The sequence below is a fragment of the Bombus vosnesenskii genome, unplaced genomic scaffold (assembly GCF_011952255.1).
Source record: "Bombus vosnesenskii isolate JDL3184/JDL3185 unplaced genomic scaffold, Bvos_JDL3184-5_v1.1 scf7180000013276, whole genome shotgun sequence".
In the NCBI taxonomy this organism is placed as follows: Eukaryota; Metazoa; Arthropoda; class Insecta; order Hymenoptera; family Apidae; genus Bombus; species Bombus vosnesenskii.
The window spans coordinates 502,237-523,572 of NW_022882934.1; the positions used below are offsets into that span (position 1 = coordinate 502,237).

Genomic DNA, 21,336 nt, shown 5'->3' on the forward strand with positions numbered 1-21,336 from the left:
AATTCAAAACAAGAGAACAAGCTAACCAACTACTAGCATAATTGAAACAATATATCTAAAGAGCATCGAGCGTGTAATTTCTATTTGTAATTTGTAAATTACACTCTGGGCTCGATAACCATTGTAGCCAATAACAATTCTTTTATCTTGAAACAATAAAATCCCTAGAAATGTAGCTTTAACATCAGGTCAAATATACATTAAAATCTGTTGTGCGATAGAGTACATTTGGAAAAAATGGAAACAATACGAATATATTATTCCTTAACAAAATAAGTTGAACATGTACAATAAAAATGCAATGTTTACATTGAATGAGACTGCATTTGGACGTAATGAAATCCGTGGATTACCATTATTCATGAAAATGTGGAATAAGTTTTTAGCAAAAGAAAAAAAAGGGAACAATTGTTATAATGGAAAGCGTGCTTAAACTACTGAAACACCAGGATTGGTCGTAATCTGTGTTGTGCGTGACGTTTTTAGACGTTGCACGTCTATACTTGAAAAACTAATAATAAACATATACATCGTGTATCTTGTTTCTCGAAATCGATCGTTTCCTTGAAAAAGCGTAGTTAAAGTTTTAACATAGGGAGAAATAAATTAAAATTGAACAACGAATACAGCAAATAAGAACTGTTGGTTGGGATGTCCGATTTTAGTTTGTGACGTCATGCGCAAAACAGTTCATGCCTCATTCCCTCCGTATATCTATCCAGCTGTCCGTGGTTTGGCAGTCCGGTGAACGATATTTTCTCAGGGTGATTACTACGTAGGTTTTATGTTGGTGGCCATTCCCACGAACGACAGGTGGAAATTCAAGGTGTTAAAATATCGATAGACGATCAAGTGCCAATCGGAAACCTGTTAAGTAAAACTGATTTTGAACAACCTATAACGGTATTATACGGGTAGGGTGGCCTTCGGACTGACAAAAGGTAAAGACGTACGCAGCAGAAACAACTGGCGTTTTCTCGTATATGTGACGAAGTTACACGAAGTAAACCGTCGTGTAGGACTTGGTTGTTTCTTTTATCAGAGAAGCAGCGTTAACGTGAGCTATTGACGGCATTGTAACGTTCTGGAATATTTATCCGTATCAACGATTTGGGAGCGACGAGCCCACTCGTGAGGGATGTCTACCCCTGCAAGAAGGAGACTAATGAGAGACTTTAAGAGGTATCTCAGATAATTCTCAGGATTACTATGTCATCGTTTTCTGTGTCATGCAGCGCCATTGTAAATCATATTTATATTTGTATTTTGCTTCCCCCGTAACCTTTCTATATGCTTTGGATCATTGTAGATTTTTTCAAGACTCCTCAGGTTACACGACGTTCGAACGTCATTGTGGCCCGCCTTAACAAGTTATTATTAGGAGTTTATAATCATTTATTACGTTTCATTTTTACTCTTCGCCCTGATTTCTCCAAGATCGATGATAACTTAGAAAATCGTGTTTATTTCATATTCGAATGTTTAGAAAATTACGCACGACTCATGGTCTATGGTTTTGTTCATATTACCACATTCCCTATTGATTCTTATAAATATTCATTTAATTCGTGATAATTTCTTTTTGGAATTTTTATTGTTTATGAATTGATTATTCGGTAAATAAAATAATATCCTAAAGAATAAATGACATTTTGTAATTGCATTTAAACAATTTTTATGTGATTCTTGTTATTTATTTTTGTCATGAGCAGTTCTTTCTTTTATTTACTTCTCAATGCAACAAGGAACAGATATATATGTAAATGCTTGAAATTTTTTATTGTATATATATAGTATGTTATTAAAGATTGTTTTATATAAAAGGCATTGGCATGACATTGAGACCTTTAAAAAATCTAAATTTGTATTCTTTATATTAAATAATTTCTTGAATAAAACTATTAAAAGTTCTAATAAAAATAACTTTTACTCTAATGTTCTACAATTTTTATTTTTTAGCATACAAAACAATTATTTTTGTATCTATACATGTAGTCTTATATATTATATATAACTTAATATCTTTATGAATAGACTACAAGAAGACCCACCCACTGGAGTATCGGGAGCACCTACAGACAATAATATTATGATATGGAATGCAGTTATCTTTGGGTAAGAATATTCATATATATAAGCATTTTTCAGAATAATTCAAATTTATGGTAACTTACAATAACATATATCTTTATACTTTATTATATTTTCAGACCTCATGATACTCCATTTGAAGATGGTACTTTCAAACTTACAATAGAATTTACAGAAGAATATCCAAACAAGCCACCGACAGTGAGATTCATCAGTAAGATGTTCCACCCTAATGTGTATGCTGATGGAGGCATATGTTTGGACATATTACAGAATCGTTGGAGCCCTACTTATGATGTATCTGCTATTCTAACATCTATACAGGTATTGAAAGCATTTAATGGCACAAAACAAGTTTGAGACTAAAAATGCCTCAAATACATGTAGCTACCATTATTAATTTTATATGTATTCTATTTGTTCTCATCAATTGAAATGTTACCATAAAAACACATATTGCATGTTAAATTTCATATGATGCAATAACATAACAGTACGCATAAGGCAGTTGAAAAATAGGTATCTGTTTTGATAAGTAACTGAGAAATGTTAATTTAATCTTTTTTTAAAATATATTTTATTTTTAATTCCATAATATAAAATTAAGTTTCGATACAAAAGCTGCAAATATGTTTTGCATGACAGTTACTAAATGTTTCAGATACTTCAAACAATCAGATGCTTACTGTATTATATTTATCATTAAAATAGATTGTTTTACCCTTTTTCTTTTATTTTATAGAAAATCTATCAATGCCTGCTAAAATTTCATGTATTTAGATCCGTATTTTTTTCTATCAATTTTCGTATACTCGAAAGATTCGTAAGTTTTTGTCTTAACAGCGGTTGCAATTCAGCAAAGTCTGATTCATTCAAGTTGAAAGTTATTTGCATTTAACGTTAGTGTAAAATTTATGCTTATAATTTGTTTAACATACCACAAGTGTACTTCTAATCACCAATACTAAGTAAGAGTATCATCTACTTATAATTATAGCCATGCATCATTAAAAAGAAACTTTCGTGTAATGAGTATGACTTATGTGGTTGCAGTCGCTGTTAAGTGACCCGAACCCGAATTCGCCTGCCAACTCAATGGCAGCACAACTGTACAAAGAGAATCGACGTGAATACGAGAAGCGAGTGAAGGCTTGTGTGGAGCAGAGTTTTACGGATTAGTCGCAGGCATTATCACAATGCTGTTGCAGCATCACCCAACCATCTACAGCTATCAAATACTGTGGAGAATGTGCAGCCTTATCAAGAAGCTAACGCTATAAATTAGCATGTTTCTTCCTAAAGCTCTATTGAACTATTACAATGTGCAACATTAGACCGAATTTTTACAATGTTGAATAATAAATTATTATAAAATTGTATATTTATTTATTTCGATATTTGATAACAAATCGATTATTTCAATATTTGATTGAAATTAGTGATATTAAAAAGAGTAGAAGACAATTTGGCGGTTTTTGTCTCTGTAGTACTAAGCAAAGTCTTTCACAAGGATAGAACTATATCTCAATTAAATTGCAGTACTTCATATAGTACATAAATTCACTTATACATATATACACACATGTAAGTGTGTATATATTTATATATATACACATACACTATACATAATAAATACATAACTTTACTTTATAGTTTTATGGTTTTCTTTAAATTTTTGTGCTGTTTATGTTTAGAATAAACTTATGTTATATAATAACAAAGTCTATAAAATATTTGTTACAGTCCCTTTTGGATGAACCAAATCCAAATTCTCCAGCAAATTCATTAGCTGCACAATTATATCAAGAAAATAAGCGGGAATATGAGAAGAGAGTAGCTACTGTTGTTGAACAATCTTGGTTGAATTTTCAAGAAAGTCACACAGAAGATGTCCGCTGACATTAAGTATGGTTCATTCAGTGTTTTTCATGAAGTTTATTTGATGCACCTAATTTTAATTTTTTAGAAATTCATGACCTGATATTTTTTTTTTTTTTTGTGCTATCAAAACAAGACATTAAATCCTCCACTGTTCTACAGAATTCTTTTATGTATCCAAGTTAAAAGTGTCATCTAGTTTTATAAGATAGGAATACAGGAAGATTTATTTAGTATTGATTGTGTTTGAAACATTTAAAAAATGTAGAGCACTGGAGTGATACGGAAAAGTACTGTGCATTATGTGATGTTTATCTATAAACTTAAATAAAATGTGTATCCCATTTTGCTCATCATAATTAGGGTCTAGAAGCCCACACAACAAAATTATAGAAATAAAAATATATAAGTTTATATATGTATAATATATATATATATATATAATATATATTTTATATATATATATATATTATATATAATTACCAGTTTTGTAAGATTAATTTACATTGTAACTAACAGTTATACATAAATATAAGATCATCGTAAAATAATTTCAGAACAAATAAATTAAATTACTAATATATCCTAAGAAAGATGAAAAATAACTTTTGTTTTAATTATTATTACGAATGTATAAATAATATAGTATAGCGTTAAAACCGGTAATCAATCTAAACGATAACTATTAATAATTACTTGTAATTTCCTAATAAAGTTGAAACATTATTCATAACAATATGTATTAGTCTCCTACCACCAATAGCAGAAGGGGAGAGGTAAAAAAGATCAAACATAATTAAAAATTATTAAATTTAATAAAAACATTAAAATTGTTTTTTTATAAACACGTCCAATAAAAAAATTTTTTCTATAGTTATATAAAGTTGTTGTAAAATTGTTTCTGCAAAACAACTTGCTTTGCTATATATTCGAGCTTCTACTCAGCTATGAAAAATTATAGCTTATTAAATATATTACATATTACGTATCAAAGAGAATTCATGCTTTAAAAACATCATATGTACATCAGGGAGAATTCATATGTACAAAGTAAATTATCGTCAGTAAAGAGAATGACATATAAAACGATATTGTACATATAATTCTTGTCTAGAGATTCTGTAATCTTCATTTATACATGTAAATTTTATAAATCATAGTAACCATAAGAATTTATGTTACTTATATGTATAAATATACACTTTGCAAATAATACAACAAAATTTTATAAGTGTAACTTAATACATAGTGAATTAATGGTAGTTAACAATAAAATTTTATGTATCATAATATGAATCGATTAAAAAAGATATTGATCTTAAGTTATTTTATTTATGACACAATTAATTTATATTACAAAAGTTACTTTCTGTCTTTTAATACTGCTATTGTAATTTGAACGTGAAATATATATTTTAGATATTTACCATTCTGTATTTACGTAGATATTTACATCTGTATGGTATTTATATACTATATATATTGCTTAATGTGTGTAGAAGCTCACTAAGCTTTCTACTTTGAACAAGTATGAAGCAATTTTAAAACATACTTTACAGCACTCAAAATTTCTATTTTACTCTAATTATTTTCTGTTGTTACAGTATTTACAATAGCAGATATTGTACAAATATAATTTATCTGCTGCTGTAAGTAAGTAAATTATTGATAGACCCATTTCATTGGTTGCCACAAGTCGCTCTGTTTAATAAGATTTTAAAAAGCACTTAATATTACAAGGTATATCTTAAAAGCTGTCTTTAATTTGAATTAAGTCTTCCAATGTATTTATATTGTTCACTAACCTTCTCCTGCTACGATTTCTCTTCTTTTTCTTTATTATACCTTTCTAATTCTTTTAAAAATTGTGCTTTGGGTTTCATAACATTTGGTCTGTCCCCTCTACATTTTGGACAGAACCACTTGCCTTTGGGCTTGGTACTTAATGAAACACATGAAAAATGGAACCATTCTATAGGGCATAAATCATTGTCACATAATATCATTTCTCCATATGATATTTGATCACACAGACAATACGTTGGTTCGTCTGGGTCAATTGCAAGATCATCTTCTAGTGGTGGTGGAGTATCTTCACGATGCTGATTTTGCTGATTACCTTGTCTAGATTTCCTTTTCTTCTTTTTGCCTGTATTAGTAGTAGTTGTCTTCTTTTGATTACCATTACTTGCATTTGACAAAGAATTAGAACGTGTTTCTGTCATCACAATCATGTCCATAGTATTGGAAGATTCAACCATTGTGTCTGTTCTTGTTCTCCTGGCTCTTTTTGGTTGTCTTTCTGTGTTGTTTGCATTAGCAGAAGAGTTAGAATTTATATTAGCATTTGTTTCACGAACTGATTCGTTACTTTCTTGCTCCTTTCCAAAATCTGTATGCAATTTAAAGTACACGGAATATAAAAAATTATGCTTGGTAAATATATTCTTTCAGAAAATAAACAAAATCAATGGAAGGAGAATCATACCAAGATTACGGTAATCTAAGTCTAGCTGCCTAGATTTATTTTCAATGAGATCTTGAACTTGTTGAACTATTTGCAATTTCTCATCTCCTATTTCTTGTGCTGCAATTAATGCTTGTTGAACTCTTAAAAGTGCTCTTCTTTTAACTGCTAAATCTGTATCATTCTTTAATGCTTCTTGTTGTTGGTCTACCTCTCGCAAATATGCTAGGTTAAATCAGAATATAATTATTATATAAAAGTATAACATAAAATATATGTATGAAAATTAAATTACTTTACACTATCTTGAATAATGTAATATGGTAAAATACAAAATAATAGATACATATTCAAATTCAATGTTTACTTTATACAGAAATGTAAATATTTTGTCATTCAGTTTTCTATTATTTCTATCATATTATCTGAAGTACATTCATATAGTATACTTTATCTAAATGTTTACGAATGTTTCAAGTTATAAAAATGAAATCTTTGTAGTGAAAACGTGTACGCTACAGAAATTTATTAAAAGTTGTTATTTCTAATTACTTTGACAAGTGGCATCCAGCTCACGTAGCCGGGATACATGTCTCTGTAAATCATTTGGCAAGTTTTCCACACAGTCTAAATAATTCTCGATATACGTTGCAGAATATAATGCTTCGACAACAGCTTGATTTAACATCTTTGCTCTCTTACAAATTTCCCTCGGTAGTTAAAAGACATAAAAACAATCTATTTAATGACAAACTCTTAACTGTCACTGTATTAGATTTTCGAACTTGTCGCACCATTTATACAGATATCTATTATCACTTAATTTATAATTACACCAATCAAGATCGATCAAATTGTACAGAACATAAGCAACTGTTAGAAGACTCTTTTTTTGATACTCCATCTGTATTTATGACAAGGATCAAACATGGCTGCCGGTTTCTAAGTGAGTTCCACAAGTTTATATTTCAAAATACGACACAAAACCATCATACATAAATGCCAGCTATTTTACTCCAAAAAATTCCTATAAATATATTCCTCGATACACAACATTATGTATAATATATGTACTGTAAAATGCATATATAACATTTCAAGTAACAATTTACTATAAAAAATTGACAAGACTAAAATTTCAAAAATTCCAAGATTACAAGACGTTTTTCAATCAAAACAATTAAATGTTTTAATTGTTATATGCTATTTAGAAATATTCTTTTTTATGTATATTTCTAAACGTAAGTAGTGGTTATAAAGTTTGGTGATAAATCGAGTTCAGTCATCGTTAAAGTTACTATTTGTATTATTTTATATTATATGGATAATTCTTAATTGTATTCATCATAAAAAAATATTTCTTAAAGTATTGTATTTTTGTATGCGTTAAGGAGGTATTTAATTATAGATTATTTTCTCATGGTAAAGAATTTGTAATGTAGACGTTCATTTGACTAGCTATTCTGACGTCAAAATTTGTAGTAAGACCTACCAATCCCGTATCACAATCCTATTTGATTTCGTTCGGTAGAAGAAAGAGTCGTGTTTGGGTTCTCGTGTACCGCAAAAACTGTCTGACACGGTTGATATTCGGGGAACATTTTCGTTTACTCGTTTGAAAGATATTTCAAAATCACGAGGATGACATCGACGGGAACTTTCCAAGGGTTTAGCGACGAGAAGAAGAAGTCCAGCAAGTAAGTGACATGCTTATATTTATGGTTTATTATCTGCAGAAATATCGGATGAGAGTCGTATTGTCCTTCTGCCAGTGATGTATCGTCTATTTATTTTAAACTGCAACAGAGAAAAGCAACGGTTTTCATAGTAAAAATTCATCTTTTACATTAGTAATTACTACCAAAGACATTGACAAAATGTTCGATCATTTTTAACAGTTTAAATTTTATTATTTAATAGATTTTTTTATTATCTATGTACTTTTAAAGATTACATTTAGAAGAAACAAGGATATTTATTTATTCGATGAAATTATAAAAATAATTGAATGTGGCGTCTTGTTGGTTACTGACTTTTTTGTTATGCACGGTGCGTCAGTTTGAACCGGTCATAACCGGACAATCCATGAACCTTTTTTCGTACTGGTGATGTTTTGATAAAATCGAAATTTACGAAAATTAAAAACATATCTTTTTGTTGTTCAATTGTTAATCATATTTCAAGAGAGTTTAGTAAGTCACTTGCTATTATCAGTGAAACTAATGCGATAAAATTACATATGAAATATGTATGTGTTATCTGAAGCTACATCCGTTGCGTTTAATATTACTTTAATTTGAACATTTGCTTTTTTTTTATTGCATTACTATTAAAAATATAGTTGTGATCCTCATTTCTTTTTAATGTTATGTAAAATATTACTTGAAAAATATCAAAGTGTTTAATCTTTTTATTATATGAATGTATGTAACTTTCTTAAAATAATGATATCATAATCTTCAATTGATTACTGTTGCGAGGATATGTCCAATTATTTATAGATACAATGCGATATACATATGTATGTGTTTTAACTGTTGCATCTGATAATTACGGAGTCGGTAATAGCTTAAATAGAATAGAGTAGTGGGTACTAAGATGTGGCAATAGATTGCGCTCGCTGCATCATTCATGATGCGAATTTCAAAAAGCTAAAATCCAATACTTCATAAAATTATTTTTTTAAATAAAAGATTATTTATACGAGTATTCATTTGTTGAAAATATCGCAAGGAAATTTTTCAGATGCATCGATTTGATCAATAATAACGATAAATATAATTGGTACTGCATATTGAAATTGATATGTGAATTTGAATGTGTAATCGTCGGTGTATTTCGAAATTAAATATGACAACGCTAAATTTTGATATAGGATTATGATACTTTTTTACTAAATAAATATTCGTACAATGAATATTATTATTTTGATTCCACTTGGTATATTTATGAATTGCTATAATTAAGAAAGCAGTATATCTTATATAATCTTCTTTTATTTTGAAAGGTCTCGGTGAGTAAGTTTTCCCTAACAAGTATCATGTTTCAAGTCCGGCATTTTCATGAAAAAAATCAGCGGTTTACCGCGGATAACGGCTAAATATTGCAAGGCATGTGTCGAATAAAGGGGTGCTTGCTTATCGGTAGAGCTAAAAAAGTGCATATAGAGTATAAAATGTACGGTTGAATGTTTTTCGAACGAAAGTGTGTTGGCGGCAACGCATTTTCGACAGAATGACCCGTCGTCATTTAGGCTTACCATAATTTATAATTACGTCGAGAGTCTAGTAAGTTTACCTCTGCATGATGCTTGAGTGAATGTTTGGAAAGTCAATAGCCGATGATTCGAAGTTATGAGATATCGATTATTGCTTGGAGCAGCGATTTTCAATCTTTAAGCTAAAAGAAATCTGTGCCTCTGATTAATTACTTGCATTATATTTAAGTATTGCTTGTTTTAAAAATTTGTACGGCACATTGGTTTCGCAAAAATCGCTGGTCTAGAGTTAGTTTAATAGTGGCAAGCGATCCAATGTCGCATTGTCAAAAAATAGATTGTTTAAAGGATGTGGCCACGGAATGGTGAAAGCGATGTCATTTTGGTAGGGGGACTGTGCACTTCTTCAGAACCTTGCGAGAGACAAATTATATAGAAAAATCTCTAACAAGCGGATATTTTATGTCTGTTACGATACATGGACTGGCTTTAATATGAACCCATAATAATTTCTACGATATAAGACATAAACAGATTAAAATTGCCGGATGCCTGTAATGATAATAACGGAAAACGACGCTTTCGTAAGCAGAAGCTTAATATTTCTTTCTCATATATATAACCCCATATGAATGAATGTTTTCCTTTTTTAGAATTTATTATTTTCCAAATACAATTACTGTATGAGAAACGCTCGTGAATAGTGTCTTTCTTTTGTCGTAAATATTTTCTCGGAACGCATGCGAATAATACGCACACTTTTGAAATACGAGTCACGCTGTTTCAGGCTGACTCACCGGGCGTCGCGTCGTGTAGTTCTTAGCGTGCTGCATAGAGGCGTGTACATTTAGGCTCGGAGCTTCATAATTGCACGGATACGATATTGTATCCACCTTCTGTTCTGTCTTTTTCTGTTTGTTTCTGTCTTTCTCGTATCTTCGCAACGTCCATTTTTATGTCCCCTCGCTAATATGCAGACAGTATGGGACACGATAGGAAAAAAGGATACTCAGAATTGCACGATTACATGAGATTTTTATTTTTTCTTTTCGTTAATTTTATTTCGTTGTTCTATATTCCATTGTCTTAATTTTAGGCGTATTTTAGTTATGACTAGAGTATCACAATTTTTGTTCTTCCATATTCTTTTATAATGCAATTGTAAAAGAATAATCCTGGTATTTAAAATGGTCCCAGATTAGAAACGATCGAATTGTCAATCATTTTGAAAACGTATGAATATTAACCAATCACCTTGAATGTCCAATAAAATATAAGTGGCGTCGAATTCAGTGTTTCCATTTACAGTCAAGCGACGCAAGGTATTCTTGCGATGAAGAAAATCCGTAAGGAGCCCGATTCAAAGGATAAATATAACCGTTGTCGCTGGCTAGACCGAAGGAGATAGTCGAAGGGAGTTGTCTCTGTAGATCGTTGCGTCCGTGACTGTGCTTAAGGACATGCCCCTCGAGGCTGTTCGTCGCAGTCTTGCAAGGCGTCGAATAAACCGGCTTAAGGCCTCGTGCACACGTGCACGAGGATCATTTCTCCCTACGCAAGTTCGCGGCTGCGACGCCGTGTTGTCGATCTCTCTACCGTCAGTGGATTTCACGATTGTGCAGAACACGGCACGCTTCCTTTCCTGCTTCTCGACTTTTTGGAGGTGGCGCCTCCTCGTGTAGCCTGCGTTAGTTTCCCTCCGCTTTTCTGTCTGTCGATCTTTCTCCCTCGTGCTTGGTAGTGCGTGCACGCGACAAGGAAAGAAACGGAAGAGGAACCCAAGCCGTGTGCGCCGTGACCCAGCCTGATTGACCCACGTCGTAGACACGTTCGAACGTGCATAACCGGCACGAATTGTCGCGTCGTGACATCGAAACCGCGTGGTCGTGTGATATACCACTTGGAATCTGTAAACCAAGCTTGTTTCATCCGTGATATAGAAAAACAAAATGTGGGCTGGCCAAGACGACACGCAGCGTTTCAAAACCAGGTTCGTGCCACAAACTATCTACTTTTCCATTTTGTGAATTTCCTTCTTGTGTTTTTTCATCGATCGAACTCTAACGTGTAGTACTCTCCTTTACTTTATACGTTTTGACAGCGTATAACCTCGAGAATGCCTTTCTCCTTGGTTGCTGCTCGATCGAGCGACAAGTTCGACGACCTTCTGTATAACGATCGAAATTGCAGTTCCGCAAAATGCGATAAAGTCGTTTAGATTATAATGAATTGATGTGTTAGAGTTGGAGCGCGAATTGAACGGCTGGCGCGTTGCGTGTCCCCGCCTGTTGCTTTTCTTGCATGCGCGCTCTCTCTTTCTCTTTCTCTCACTCTGTTTTACCGATCGAATGCATCTTTGTTGAATTTCATCTACGTTCATTTTCACAGTCGTGCATCTTTGTGGTGGACCAACGGTTCGACAAAACTATTATTCGGCACATCTGCCCGATGTTTTGTGTTCCGGGGTACGGATACCTGCTTCCGTGATTTCGATCGACATATGTTTCGTACGTTTCGAATAGAACAAACGGCTACCGTTTACCTTTTCGTGTCATGCTAACACGCTGTTATGGCGGTTTAATTGCATTGGTCGATGTTTAATCCATTTATACACGTTGGGAATTATTTTCATTAAAATGACGCGTATGAGCAATGTGGAAATATAGTTAGGGTTCTAGATAGTGCTATCGTTTATACAGACAATTTTAGGAAACAAAAGAGTCACATTTTATTAAATGTTCATTTAATAAAATGGATCCAATATGGCCGCCACCCTTATTTGTAAGGGTTGTTACGAAAGAAATAGCTTCTTCTATTTAATACGTTTTTAATACGTTAATCCGCATTCATTACTGCATATAAAAATAAATATTCTCAAATCTTCTAATTATTCAACAATTTTATTACTCGTAATTTCTCAATCAAGATCGTTCTCATGGAAGCTTTTTTCGATTACCATGAAAGATCGTGACAAACGAGATTTCCTGGCGGGACAAATTTCGATGTTAATCGGGCAGCGACTCAAGGAGAACAGGAATTTCGAAGCCTGCAATCTAGTTTCTATTTCTGCGAGACGTTCGCGAGGAACAAGAACGTTAGACGCACCGTTTCTAGGCACGAAACAGTACAAAGGTTAATGCCAGTGTAATGAGAGCAACGAGTTACAGGGCAAACGTACACCTCCCTCCCGCCTCCCTTATATAAGCTCGCAGAGTCACGCGAGTTTCAAGTTCAGAATTTCAAATTTCTCGCTCCAAGAGTCGTAGAGGACGATTTCTTTTTTAAACTATCTTGAAGATGGTGTAGAGGAGGAAGAAAAATAAATAGAGGAAGTAATGGAGGACTATAGCGCATGCAGTGTAGAGTTCTTACGTTTCCATGAATGTGTGAATCATTGCGATCGATGGGAAAGCAAATACAATAATATACTGGGTACATTTATATTGCATTCATATCAGACTTGTATCAGTAATGGTGGGAATACTTTGAAATAGAAATGTAGATATAGTGTAAACGTCACGTTTCGTACCTCTGATTTTTATTTTATAAGTATTTTATTTATTTATGGATTTTTTGTTGCATGCCATTCTAATTTTATTTTTGTTTATAGAACACAATATGAAAAATTTTATGTAGAAAAGCTTGTATCACTCTGTGTATCAAATAATCAATACCATTGAGAATATTAATACTAGAATAGCTACTCCTTAATTTATATTTAAATATACTATAATGTAGGTGATTATAATTAAAATGGTATGATATGAAATAATCATATTTCAAGATAGAGAACACTATGTGCAGTATTAATCATTTAGAACGCATGTAACTTGTTTTATATGAGAGATAATATACTTCAGAAAATTCATTATTATTCTATACAATAGTTGACAAATGTCTTGATAATCGCTAGATGATACGCAGATTCTATGTATGAGCTATTTAAATCATATATCGCTATATGTATTTGAAAGTTGTTCAGTTTTTTCTCTCTTTCTTTTTCGTGTTCCATGATTGTATTGTAATACAATTATTCGTACATTGTATAAAGAGGTACTAGAGGCGAGGTGACTGTGACACGGTTCACTTTGTCGTGTGGGTAGAACTCGTTTTTAAACAAGACCCCATGCCGTACATTCATGTGACCGGATTTCACTGAATATCATATCGAACATTCGTGAATAAGTCTCGCGCTGTGTGCAGCTTGTGCACGTATCTGCTGGTTTTATGCGTGTCTGATCCTACAGAGAGGAGTGTCTATCGCGTAAACAGCTCGTATGATCGCGACTGCTCTCGAAACAGAGAATGTTTCAAAAATTCTTTTATCGTAATTTTGTTTGACCAGTTTTTAGCAGAGTTCCATAATTCTTACAAATCGATGCAAGTCAGGATTGAAAGTAAAATTTATAGTTTCTAAATATCGGAGCAACCAAGAATTGAAAGTAAAATTTTGTTTCAAAAGAAATCGATAGGTGACTTTATACCAAAGATTGTTACTTATGGTTTCATACGCGATTCTGTTCCAATAGTTTCGTGGATTATTGCGCTAATTTTGATAAAGGATACTTTGCTCATACTATCGCTCTTCAAAATTTCTTCCATAGATATAAAAACATACAATTATTTTGATGTAAAGCTTTCAGTGAGATATTACAGCTTTTTGATGAAACTAGAATAGATCAGAATTGTAAGTAAAGTCTAAGGGACTCCAGCTCTGATTCGCTCTGAAAGGGATTTATAAGTGAATACTTCAAAAATTCTGAAAATCCAAAGATTATTCGTATTTTAATCAATCGTAGATCGAAAAATTTCATGACACGAATCTGTTGCAAAAATGTCGTAATCCAAAGACACCATTATATCGTTCTATCATATCGTTTTCTTTCAAAACTTCCTACAGCCATAATTAATATTTCTTTTAAATACTAAATCAATAATTAGTTTTATATGAATGTTCCACTTTTTCTCTAGCTTAATACGAACTTCCTAGTCTGACTAATCTTTATCTACCAATCTGAATCCGCTAATCTCAAGCTACATTTAATACTCCCACAGTAATCTCGCGCTTGACAGATAGAGATACGGTCTCGCAGACATCGACGCGTAAATCAAGCGTCATTGCACACCGGTGTATATCTTCTCGTTACCGACATTCATCCGTGTCTCGATGGATTGAACGCAGGCGACTTATTTACTCTGGCGCGAAAGACACCGAGGCTGGTCGTTAAGTCCGTTAACGAGTCAGACCCGACTATTTCACCGCGCTATCGGACGTCGACCCTTCTGTGCCTTGCTCGTTTTTCGATTCGCCAATTTTTCCCCCGCTTTCCTTCGCTCGCTCTCTCTCTCTCTCTCTCTGTGTCTCTTCTTCAATCTCTCTGTTTCCCTTTCGTCTAATTGCTGTCAATTTTCTAGGGAAGGGCCACTCGAACCGGCCGACGGTCATTCGAGATAATAAGTCACTATTCTTGTGGTGACTCGCGTGGGCGTTTCGCGCGACCATTCTCGTTCTTTCTTGTCTAGACGGCGAAAGATCGTCTTATCTCGTGGTCGTTGCTTCAAGGCACACAAGGAATTCCGCGTTGATCTTCGAACTCAACCCCAACGTTCTCGTACTTTATTCGTCAAGATCGTGGAGAGCACAGGACGTTGATAATGAAGAGATATTCCGAGAGTGGTACACGCCGATAGGATCTATGTCGCGTTCTGCGGCAATCGACGGAGTCGTAGAAGGAATTGTCGAGCGGAGACATCGTTTTAATGGACGTAGAAATTGTCGTGTGTGCCGAGGGGAGTATAATTTATGGCAAAACCCCGCGGCTTCATAACACTAGCTAAGAAACCGGAGCTTCTGCTCGTTTGTTTTGAAGATGCGCTCGTGGGATATCTTAGATGAGAATTGGATGAGGCGCAGAGCTTGCAGCGTAATTGATAGCAGCTTCCGAATATCAGATTTCAAGGAATCGACGTTGATGTTTGCCACTTAGAAATGTCGAATTTTCGAGTCTCTAAACGTTCGAAATTTCGAATTTTCCGATTCTCAAAGACCAGACTGTCGTATTATCAGAATCTGAAATTCCAAGCTCTCAAAATTTCAGATCTTCGAATTTTCAGAACTTCAGGATTCAAATCTTGGAATTACAAAATTGTCCTATCTCAGAATCTCGATTCCCAAATTAAAGCTTCCGATTTTTCAATCCTCAAACTCTCAAAGCCTAACCATTAAAGTCTTCAAAACATTCGAAACCGTAATTACGGAACCGTAAAATTGTTCTAATTCCAAATAATTCTCTGCTCAAACTTTCGATATCTAGTTACAAAACTTGCCTTGCAATTTGCAAAGTAAACCTAGCGCTCGTATAGCAGGCCATCCACATGTTTAATTTTCCAATTACTCTCATCAGCCGAATTCCCATGACAGCGAGACTTCTCCGAAACGTTAATGCACTTTCCCCACGAATTGTGGCGATCTGCACGTATACACCATTACGTGCGTGTCTTACCGATCGCATGAACGCGCGCACGCGGCAGATGAATGAAAACGATTTCCATTCATTTCCATGATTTTTCATTATAGGCGTTTATTCTTATTCCGTTCCCAGGGTGTGTCGCGTTTTATTCGATACATAGCAGCCGGAGCCGTGTTGTACTCGCGACGCGACGCGCGTCGCACACGCATCCGCGTAAAATGCGACACACGGGGTACACGGTGTGTTCGTCGGTGTCCTGTTGCAGTGGGAACGTCGCTTTTCTCTGGCGACTCGTTTCACCGATCCTCTGCGCCATTCTCGTGTTCCGTTCTCTCATTCGACCGGTTTTAAAAGCCTGCCAACGTTGTCACGAATTATGTATACCGAATTTCTTTGCGCGAAATTTGTAGGTTAGAATCCTTAGTATCTCGTGTACTGAAATTATTTAGCTGAAAGCTGAATAGAGGTTAATTGGATCTGCGGATAATGACCTTATAATGGAAGAGAGGGAATTGAAGTTAATTCCCCGTCTTAATGAGTTGTAGCTCTTTCTTCAGTTTGCTAGAGTTTATGAATGAAGATAAGTGGAGAGTTAGTGATTTTTTTTAGGCAGGGTGAAGTGATTCTTTGATCTCTGGTAATTGGACAATTTTTGTCTCATTCATAATCCTTTAATATGTATCGCGTGCCTTGGGAACATATTACGTTACCCAGATTTATATGTATACGAATCTTTCGCCCAAGGTTTTCCAACATGCTACTTCACATTATGCTCGATCTTTCTTTTAGACATAAAAATAGTAACATAGAAGCCAATATATCAGAACACGTATAAAATTCTGTTTCAGAGAGTCACACGTTTAGACTGTAAAAATTATTTGCCAAGATAGAAGTATTTTTACTCGAATTCACAAAATCAATAAGACTCGCCTTGATTAATCTGTTGCCCCTATAGTATTCCGATAAAGAAAACAAAAATTGTGCATAACCACCATCAACCGATCGTTTGTTATTTTTCATGATGAATATACACATTGTTTTCGATTCAGCGAAACCATCACAAGATAGCGAAAGCTTGCGTGTCGCGCCGCGTCGCGAATATCAAACGGGTATGTCTCATCGGTTTAAAGGCCCATTGTGGCCGAACAAAGCGGCAATGGCGGAGGAAGAGGAAGAGAGAGCGAGAAAGAGAGGAAGCAAACGAGGGATAAATCGAGCTTCGTTTAATGACACCTGTCGTTAACGTTCTATTGAAAATAAGGAAGTCACAGTCGTGTCCGAAGGTTGATGCGATTTCTTCCTGCTTGCTCTTGTCCTCATTTTTCGATGTCATTAAAAAGAAAAAAAAAAGAAAAGAATGAATTCAATCTTCTGAAGTAACGAGAAAGATGATATGAAAGGTTTCATTTCTTACGGATGCATTTGTACTCTTTGTATCTTTTCTCATTTTTCACGCGAAAGCCTTTCTATTTGTTGTACGTACGGTCAGTGTATTCTACCTTTTGAAGAGTATTAAGTCTTGCCTCCGGTACCTTTCGCTGTCGTAATTATCTTTGATAATTGTGCCGAGATATCAAGCGTATGTTCGTTTCCCAGTTTTTTCTAATTTCTTCAGTTTCGTCGATCCATTGTGCTCACTGGAAAGAACGATGGTTATGAGGAGATTTTAAGTGAATTCTCTTGATGAATTTATAGCGATATGTTATCGACACGTTTCACTGTCCGTTCGTAGTAACCACAGTAGACTGAAATATACGTTCACATTATTGAAAATTGTTTAGCGCATGAAATTTATCTTATAAGCATTCTAAAAGATTTAGTAAAGCTTTGGCCACCGTGGCGGTTGACTTGTTAAATAAAACAGTTAGATTAATTTTGTGTATCACAGTGATATCAGAAATAAAATCATCGACAATCTGAAAAATAAAGTATATGTACGTAAAAATCACGAACATGATCGTATGTTAAACTTTGAACAGCAGACTAAAGTTCCACTCGAATCAAGCATTGAAGGGTTAATCGCGTATCTATTTGAAGACGTTTAAGAATAGAAAGGACCTGACAAATGATTCATTGCTAATGCTCGCTATAGTGAACAATGCAGATCAACTGGTCCCCATTCGCGCGGATATTGTGGCTGCTTATCAGCCGTGATTGCATTCAATTCGACACGCCGCGCCGTTACGACGGCTGCCAAGTACCTGCTCGTGAACGAATTCTCTAATAACGCCAGCCTGAGAGAGTCGTCCGTGGTGGGCCTTCGATGGAAAGTGTAGCGTGATACCTGCGTGGCGCATGCAAATCCAAGATTTAATATTCCATCTGAAGGGCCTGGGCGTGTGTTCACGCGTTAGCACGTAAACGCGTGATCGACCATACATTTCTTAGAACAAATAGTTTTCCCTCGCATGGACGAGCTTTCACACCGGCGAACGTTCTTTATTCGGCTCTTTATTGTTCCATTCGATGAAAATGAGCGGAGAAAACGATTCTATTCTATCGCTGACGTGGTTATACAGATGAAATTTTGATCTGTTTATATAGATTCTTTCGTGTCCTAATTCCCTTTTTATCTTAATAAGAAGATCTGTTATGTTTTAAGAGAAATTTCAATCGATACTTTTTAGTACTTTTCGACACTTCGGTACTACTTCAGAAATATTAGCAGCAGTAACGATTCTTCCAAGTGTTCCTCGAACTTAAGACTTATATGTAGAAAGAAAATATACGTAGAAAAATACAATTGGATCGAAAATGATTCAAAGCATTGGTACACGTTCGCTACTGATTGAATCTTCATTATATGATAAGTAGTATTCGCGTAGAACGCTATATTTTATGTGAATTATTACGAACTTCTTTTTCATATTACTTGCTGATTTGTAGATTAAATTCCACATTGAATTTGGTATCGTACACGTTGTATGTATATCATATATGCAAAACTATGTGAAGAATTGGATTCGTGAACTTGTTTTAAAAGTACGAAATAGAGATCGTGTTCGCGTTCTGTGAAATGCACTGCAGAATGCGTGGCTTTTTGTCGAGTGATCGTAGGTAATTAAAGAGGGTGTGGTCGAATTCACGGTGAAACTGATTTCTTGGACGAAGGTAGATTAGAAACGTGAAGTGAAATTTGCAATACGTGCTGTGTATCGGAAAAATTTGTTTTTTATTAAATTTTTGAGAAATTACTTCTTTAAAGAAAATCACTTGTCTACTGAAAATGTACGTACAGATTCTAATCTGATATTAATTATCGCCTTAGAAACGCGAAGTGAAACTTATAATAAGATTTGTATATCGATAAGATCTATTTTGTCGTCGAATTTTCGAAAAAATAGTCCTTTGTACGAATTCATTTCTCCACTGAAAATGAATTTAGAGATAACAGTTTAGGGATAAAGTTCCTCTTTTTTATAATAATTCTAATCTAATGTTAATTATTAGATTAGAAATTTATTTCAAATTTTTCCGAAGATAATCGATAGAAAATCTCTGTTAAATGTTAAATATGCAGTAAAGTAGCTTCGCGAACGAATTGTTCCTTTTCCAAAATTGCTGCTACAGTTCCTTCGACTGGTAATAAAAAACCGACTGACCAATCGTCGTTGAATGCTTACAGAATCCTCTTGATTTACCATCGTAATCCTCTCTGACGCTTGAGAAATCCCGTCCCATGTTTCTTGCCCTTCGTTCTCCTTCGACTCGATTCTGACTCGAATAGCGAGCGAAGAAAAAGAAAAAAAAAGAACAAAAGAAATTGTAGAAAAATCGGAAGTACTCGCGAGATCTTGGCGCAAAACCTAATGCATCTTGATTGCAACGAGACAAAACTTACAGCTGGGTACTGTTCCAGGGATGGACAAGGAGCTTTTTCTTTCGCTCGTTTGCTGTCGTTGATTTATTTCAATGCTCAGCTGCGTCTCTTTCTACCAGGTAAAATTAGAGGAAAATATCGGCTGATCGGCTTCCACAACTCCTCGTAAACCAATATCTCTGTTTTGCTGTTGACGGTTTTGCTCGGCGTCATTACCGGAATACGTCTATCCGGGGGTTGTTGCGTTTTTCCTCGCAGCAATCACCGTGATAATGTCTGTATCGCTGAAGGAATGTTATTGCTGCTAGTCTCGCTTCCATTTCATTTCTCCGAGCAACCGCTTTCGTTCTTCTTCTCGTTCCACGAAGTACAGGGTCTCGATGAAATTTTCAAATAAAGTTTATATGTTATGGTCGATTGCTTGACTCTTTATTCACAACTTAACTCGTTGCTTGGTTTTCTACCCTTTTGCGACCAACTGTCCTTTTAACAGTAAACTCATTAATATAATAACGCAGACTATAATAAAAGAAAATAGTCGAAAAAAATATATTAATTTTTTAAATGGAATATCTAGTTCCACCTGTGATGGGATTTTGGTGCACCAAAGGTAGATTAGAAATGTGGTGAAGTTTTTAAACAAATATAAAGTAATCAAATGTGTATATATCGAATACCAGAACGAAACATCATGTAGATTCCATAAATATCTGCTAAATTGTAATTTGCATTTTGGGTCATATAAACTCGAGAACAGTAGGGCTAATACCAATTGCCTAATGTCCGACATCCCGGTACTTAAATTTGTCTCGGCTCTTAGACAGTCGTTCGACCAATTCTATACGCTCAACCGACTGCATAAATTGATAATCCTTATCGTACACGAGACGTCACTGGATGTTCTCTCGTGTTCTTTCGAACGGCTTACTCCTCGACGTCGCGTCATGTTCGATCGAAGCCACAGATACTTCAAGCCTAATTATTTCCACGCAAATAAAGGACACGAAACGACGAATTAAACGTTACATTATCCGATCACGTGTTCTGGAACGTCTTTAGCCAATAGTACACATCGGTTCGAACGTTTCCTGTTCCGCCAGGCCTCAAAATATCGAGCACCGGCTGCACCGTTCAATTCCTAGAGAGTATTTATCGTTACGAGCGTTACGGCCGTACCGATTGTCGGTGGATAAAGCGTAGACCACACAGGGTAGTCTAGGACAACGTTGTATTCTGATCTCTGCGCTCGTTGCAAAACATCGCGTTAACGTTCAACTGAGAAACGACCACACAGTGCGATTCGAGTTTCTTTGATCCGACTATAGGATGTTTCAAAATCGCAGATCGATAGATAAAGTAAAGAACGAGAGAGATGAATGGAAGAAATATTTTT

General features: G+C 34.6%; 3 protein-coding genes across 9 annotated transcripts in view; 2 read left to right on the top strand and 1 right to left on the bottom strand.

The window, feature by feature from the left end:
• Positions 1–438: 438 nt before the first annotated feature.
• On the top strand, positions 439–4,380 carry LOC117231943 (ubiquitin-conjugating enzyme E2-17 kDa). 5 transcript variants are annotated; one of them, XM_033490956.1, is made up of 5 exons: positions 440–941; positions 1,020–1,184; positions 2,037–2,115; positions 2,211–2,415; positions 3,835–4,379. In XM_033490956.1, the coding sequence occupies exons 2-5, from the start codon at positions 1,139–1,141 to the stop codon at positions 3,988–3,990; spliced, it is 486 nt and encodes a 161-aa protein (XP_033346847.1). In that variant the 5' UTR covers positions 440–941; positions 1,020–1,138; the 3' UTR covers positions 3,991–4,379. The 5 variants fall into 5 exon arrangements, with proteins under 5 accessions (XP_033346846.1, XP_033346847.1, XP_033346848.1 ...); XM_033490957.1 differs by having other exon boundaries at positions 1,043–1,184; XM_033490960.1 differs by lacking the exon at positions 3,835–4,379 and adding an exon at positions 3,145–3,812 and having other exon boundaries at positions 448–941; positions 1,043–1,184.
• Positions 4,381–5,263: 883 nt separating this feature from the next.
• LOC117231947 (inhibitor of growth protein 1) lies at positions 5,264–7,495 on the bottom strand. Its single transcript, XM_033490966.1, has 3 exons — positions 6,989–7,495; positions 6,458–6,661; positions 5,264–6,361 (listed from the first exon to the last, which is right to left on the bottom strand). The coding sequence occupies exons 1-3, from the start codon at positions 7,122–7,124 to the stop codon at positions 5,784–5,786; spliced, it is 918 nt and encodes a 305-aa protein (XP_033346857.1). The 5' UTR covers positions 7,125–7,495; the 3' UTR covers positions 5,264–5,783.
• A 438-nt stretch (positions 7,496–7,933) lies between these two features.
• Positions 7,934–21,336, top strand: part of LOC117231948 (microtubule-associated protein Jupiter) — an 87,904-nt gene continuing 74,501 nt past the window's right edge. For 2 of the 3 annotated variants that reach the window (XM_033490968.1, XM_033490973.1), the window contains exon 1: positions 7,934–8,133. In XM_033490968.1, the coding sequence (XP_033346859.1) occupies positions 8,078–8,133 (56 nt within the window). In that variant the 5' untranslated portion in view covers positions 7,934–8,077. Of the gene's footprint in view, positions 8,134–11,334; positions 11,644–21,336 lie in introns of those variants that run through there. The other variant, XM_033490969.1, reaches the window with a different exon arrangement.

Bases quoted from the DNA above. Each gene is read 5' to 3' on its own strand.
- LOC117231943 (XM_033490955.1), top strand. From the start codon at position 1,139: ATGTCTACCCCTGCAAGAAGGAGACTAATGAGAGACTTTAAGAG. The intron at 1,183-2,034 runs GTATCTCAGATA...CTTTATGAATAG, and splicing joins CTAATGAGAGACTTTAAGAG to ACTACAAGAAGACCCACCCA. The intron at 2,116-2,210 runs GTAAGAATATTC...TTATATTTTCAG, and splicing joins TGGAATGCAGTTATCTTTGG to ACCTCATGATACTCCATTTG.
- LOC117231947 (XM_033490966.1), bottom strand. From the start codon at position 7,124: ATGTTAAATCAAGCTGTTGTCGAAGCATTATATTCTGCAACGTATATC. The intron at 6,662-6,988 runs GTAATTAGAAAT...GATTTAACCTAG, and splicing joins GCTGGATGCCACTTGTCAAA to CATATTTGCGAGAGGTAGAC. The intron at 6,362-6,457 runs GTATGATTCTCC...AATTGCATACAG, and splicing joins CTTAGATTACCGTAATCTTG to ATTTTGGAAAGGAGCAAGAA.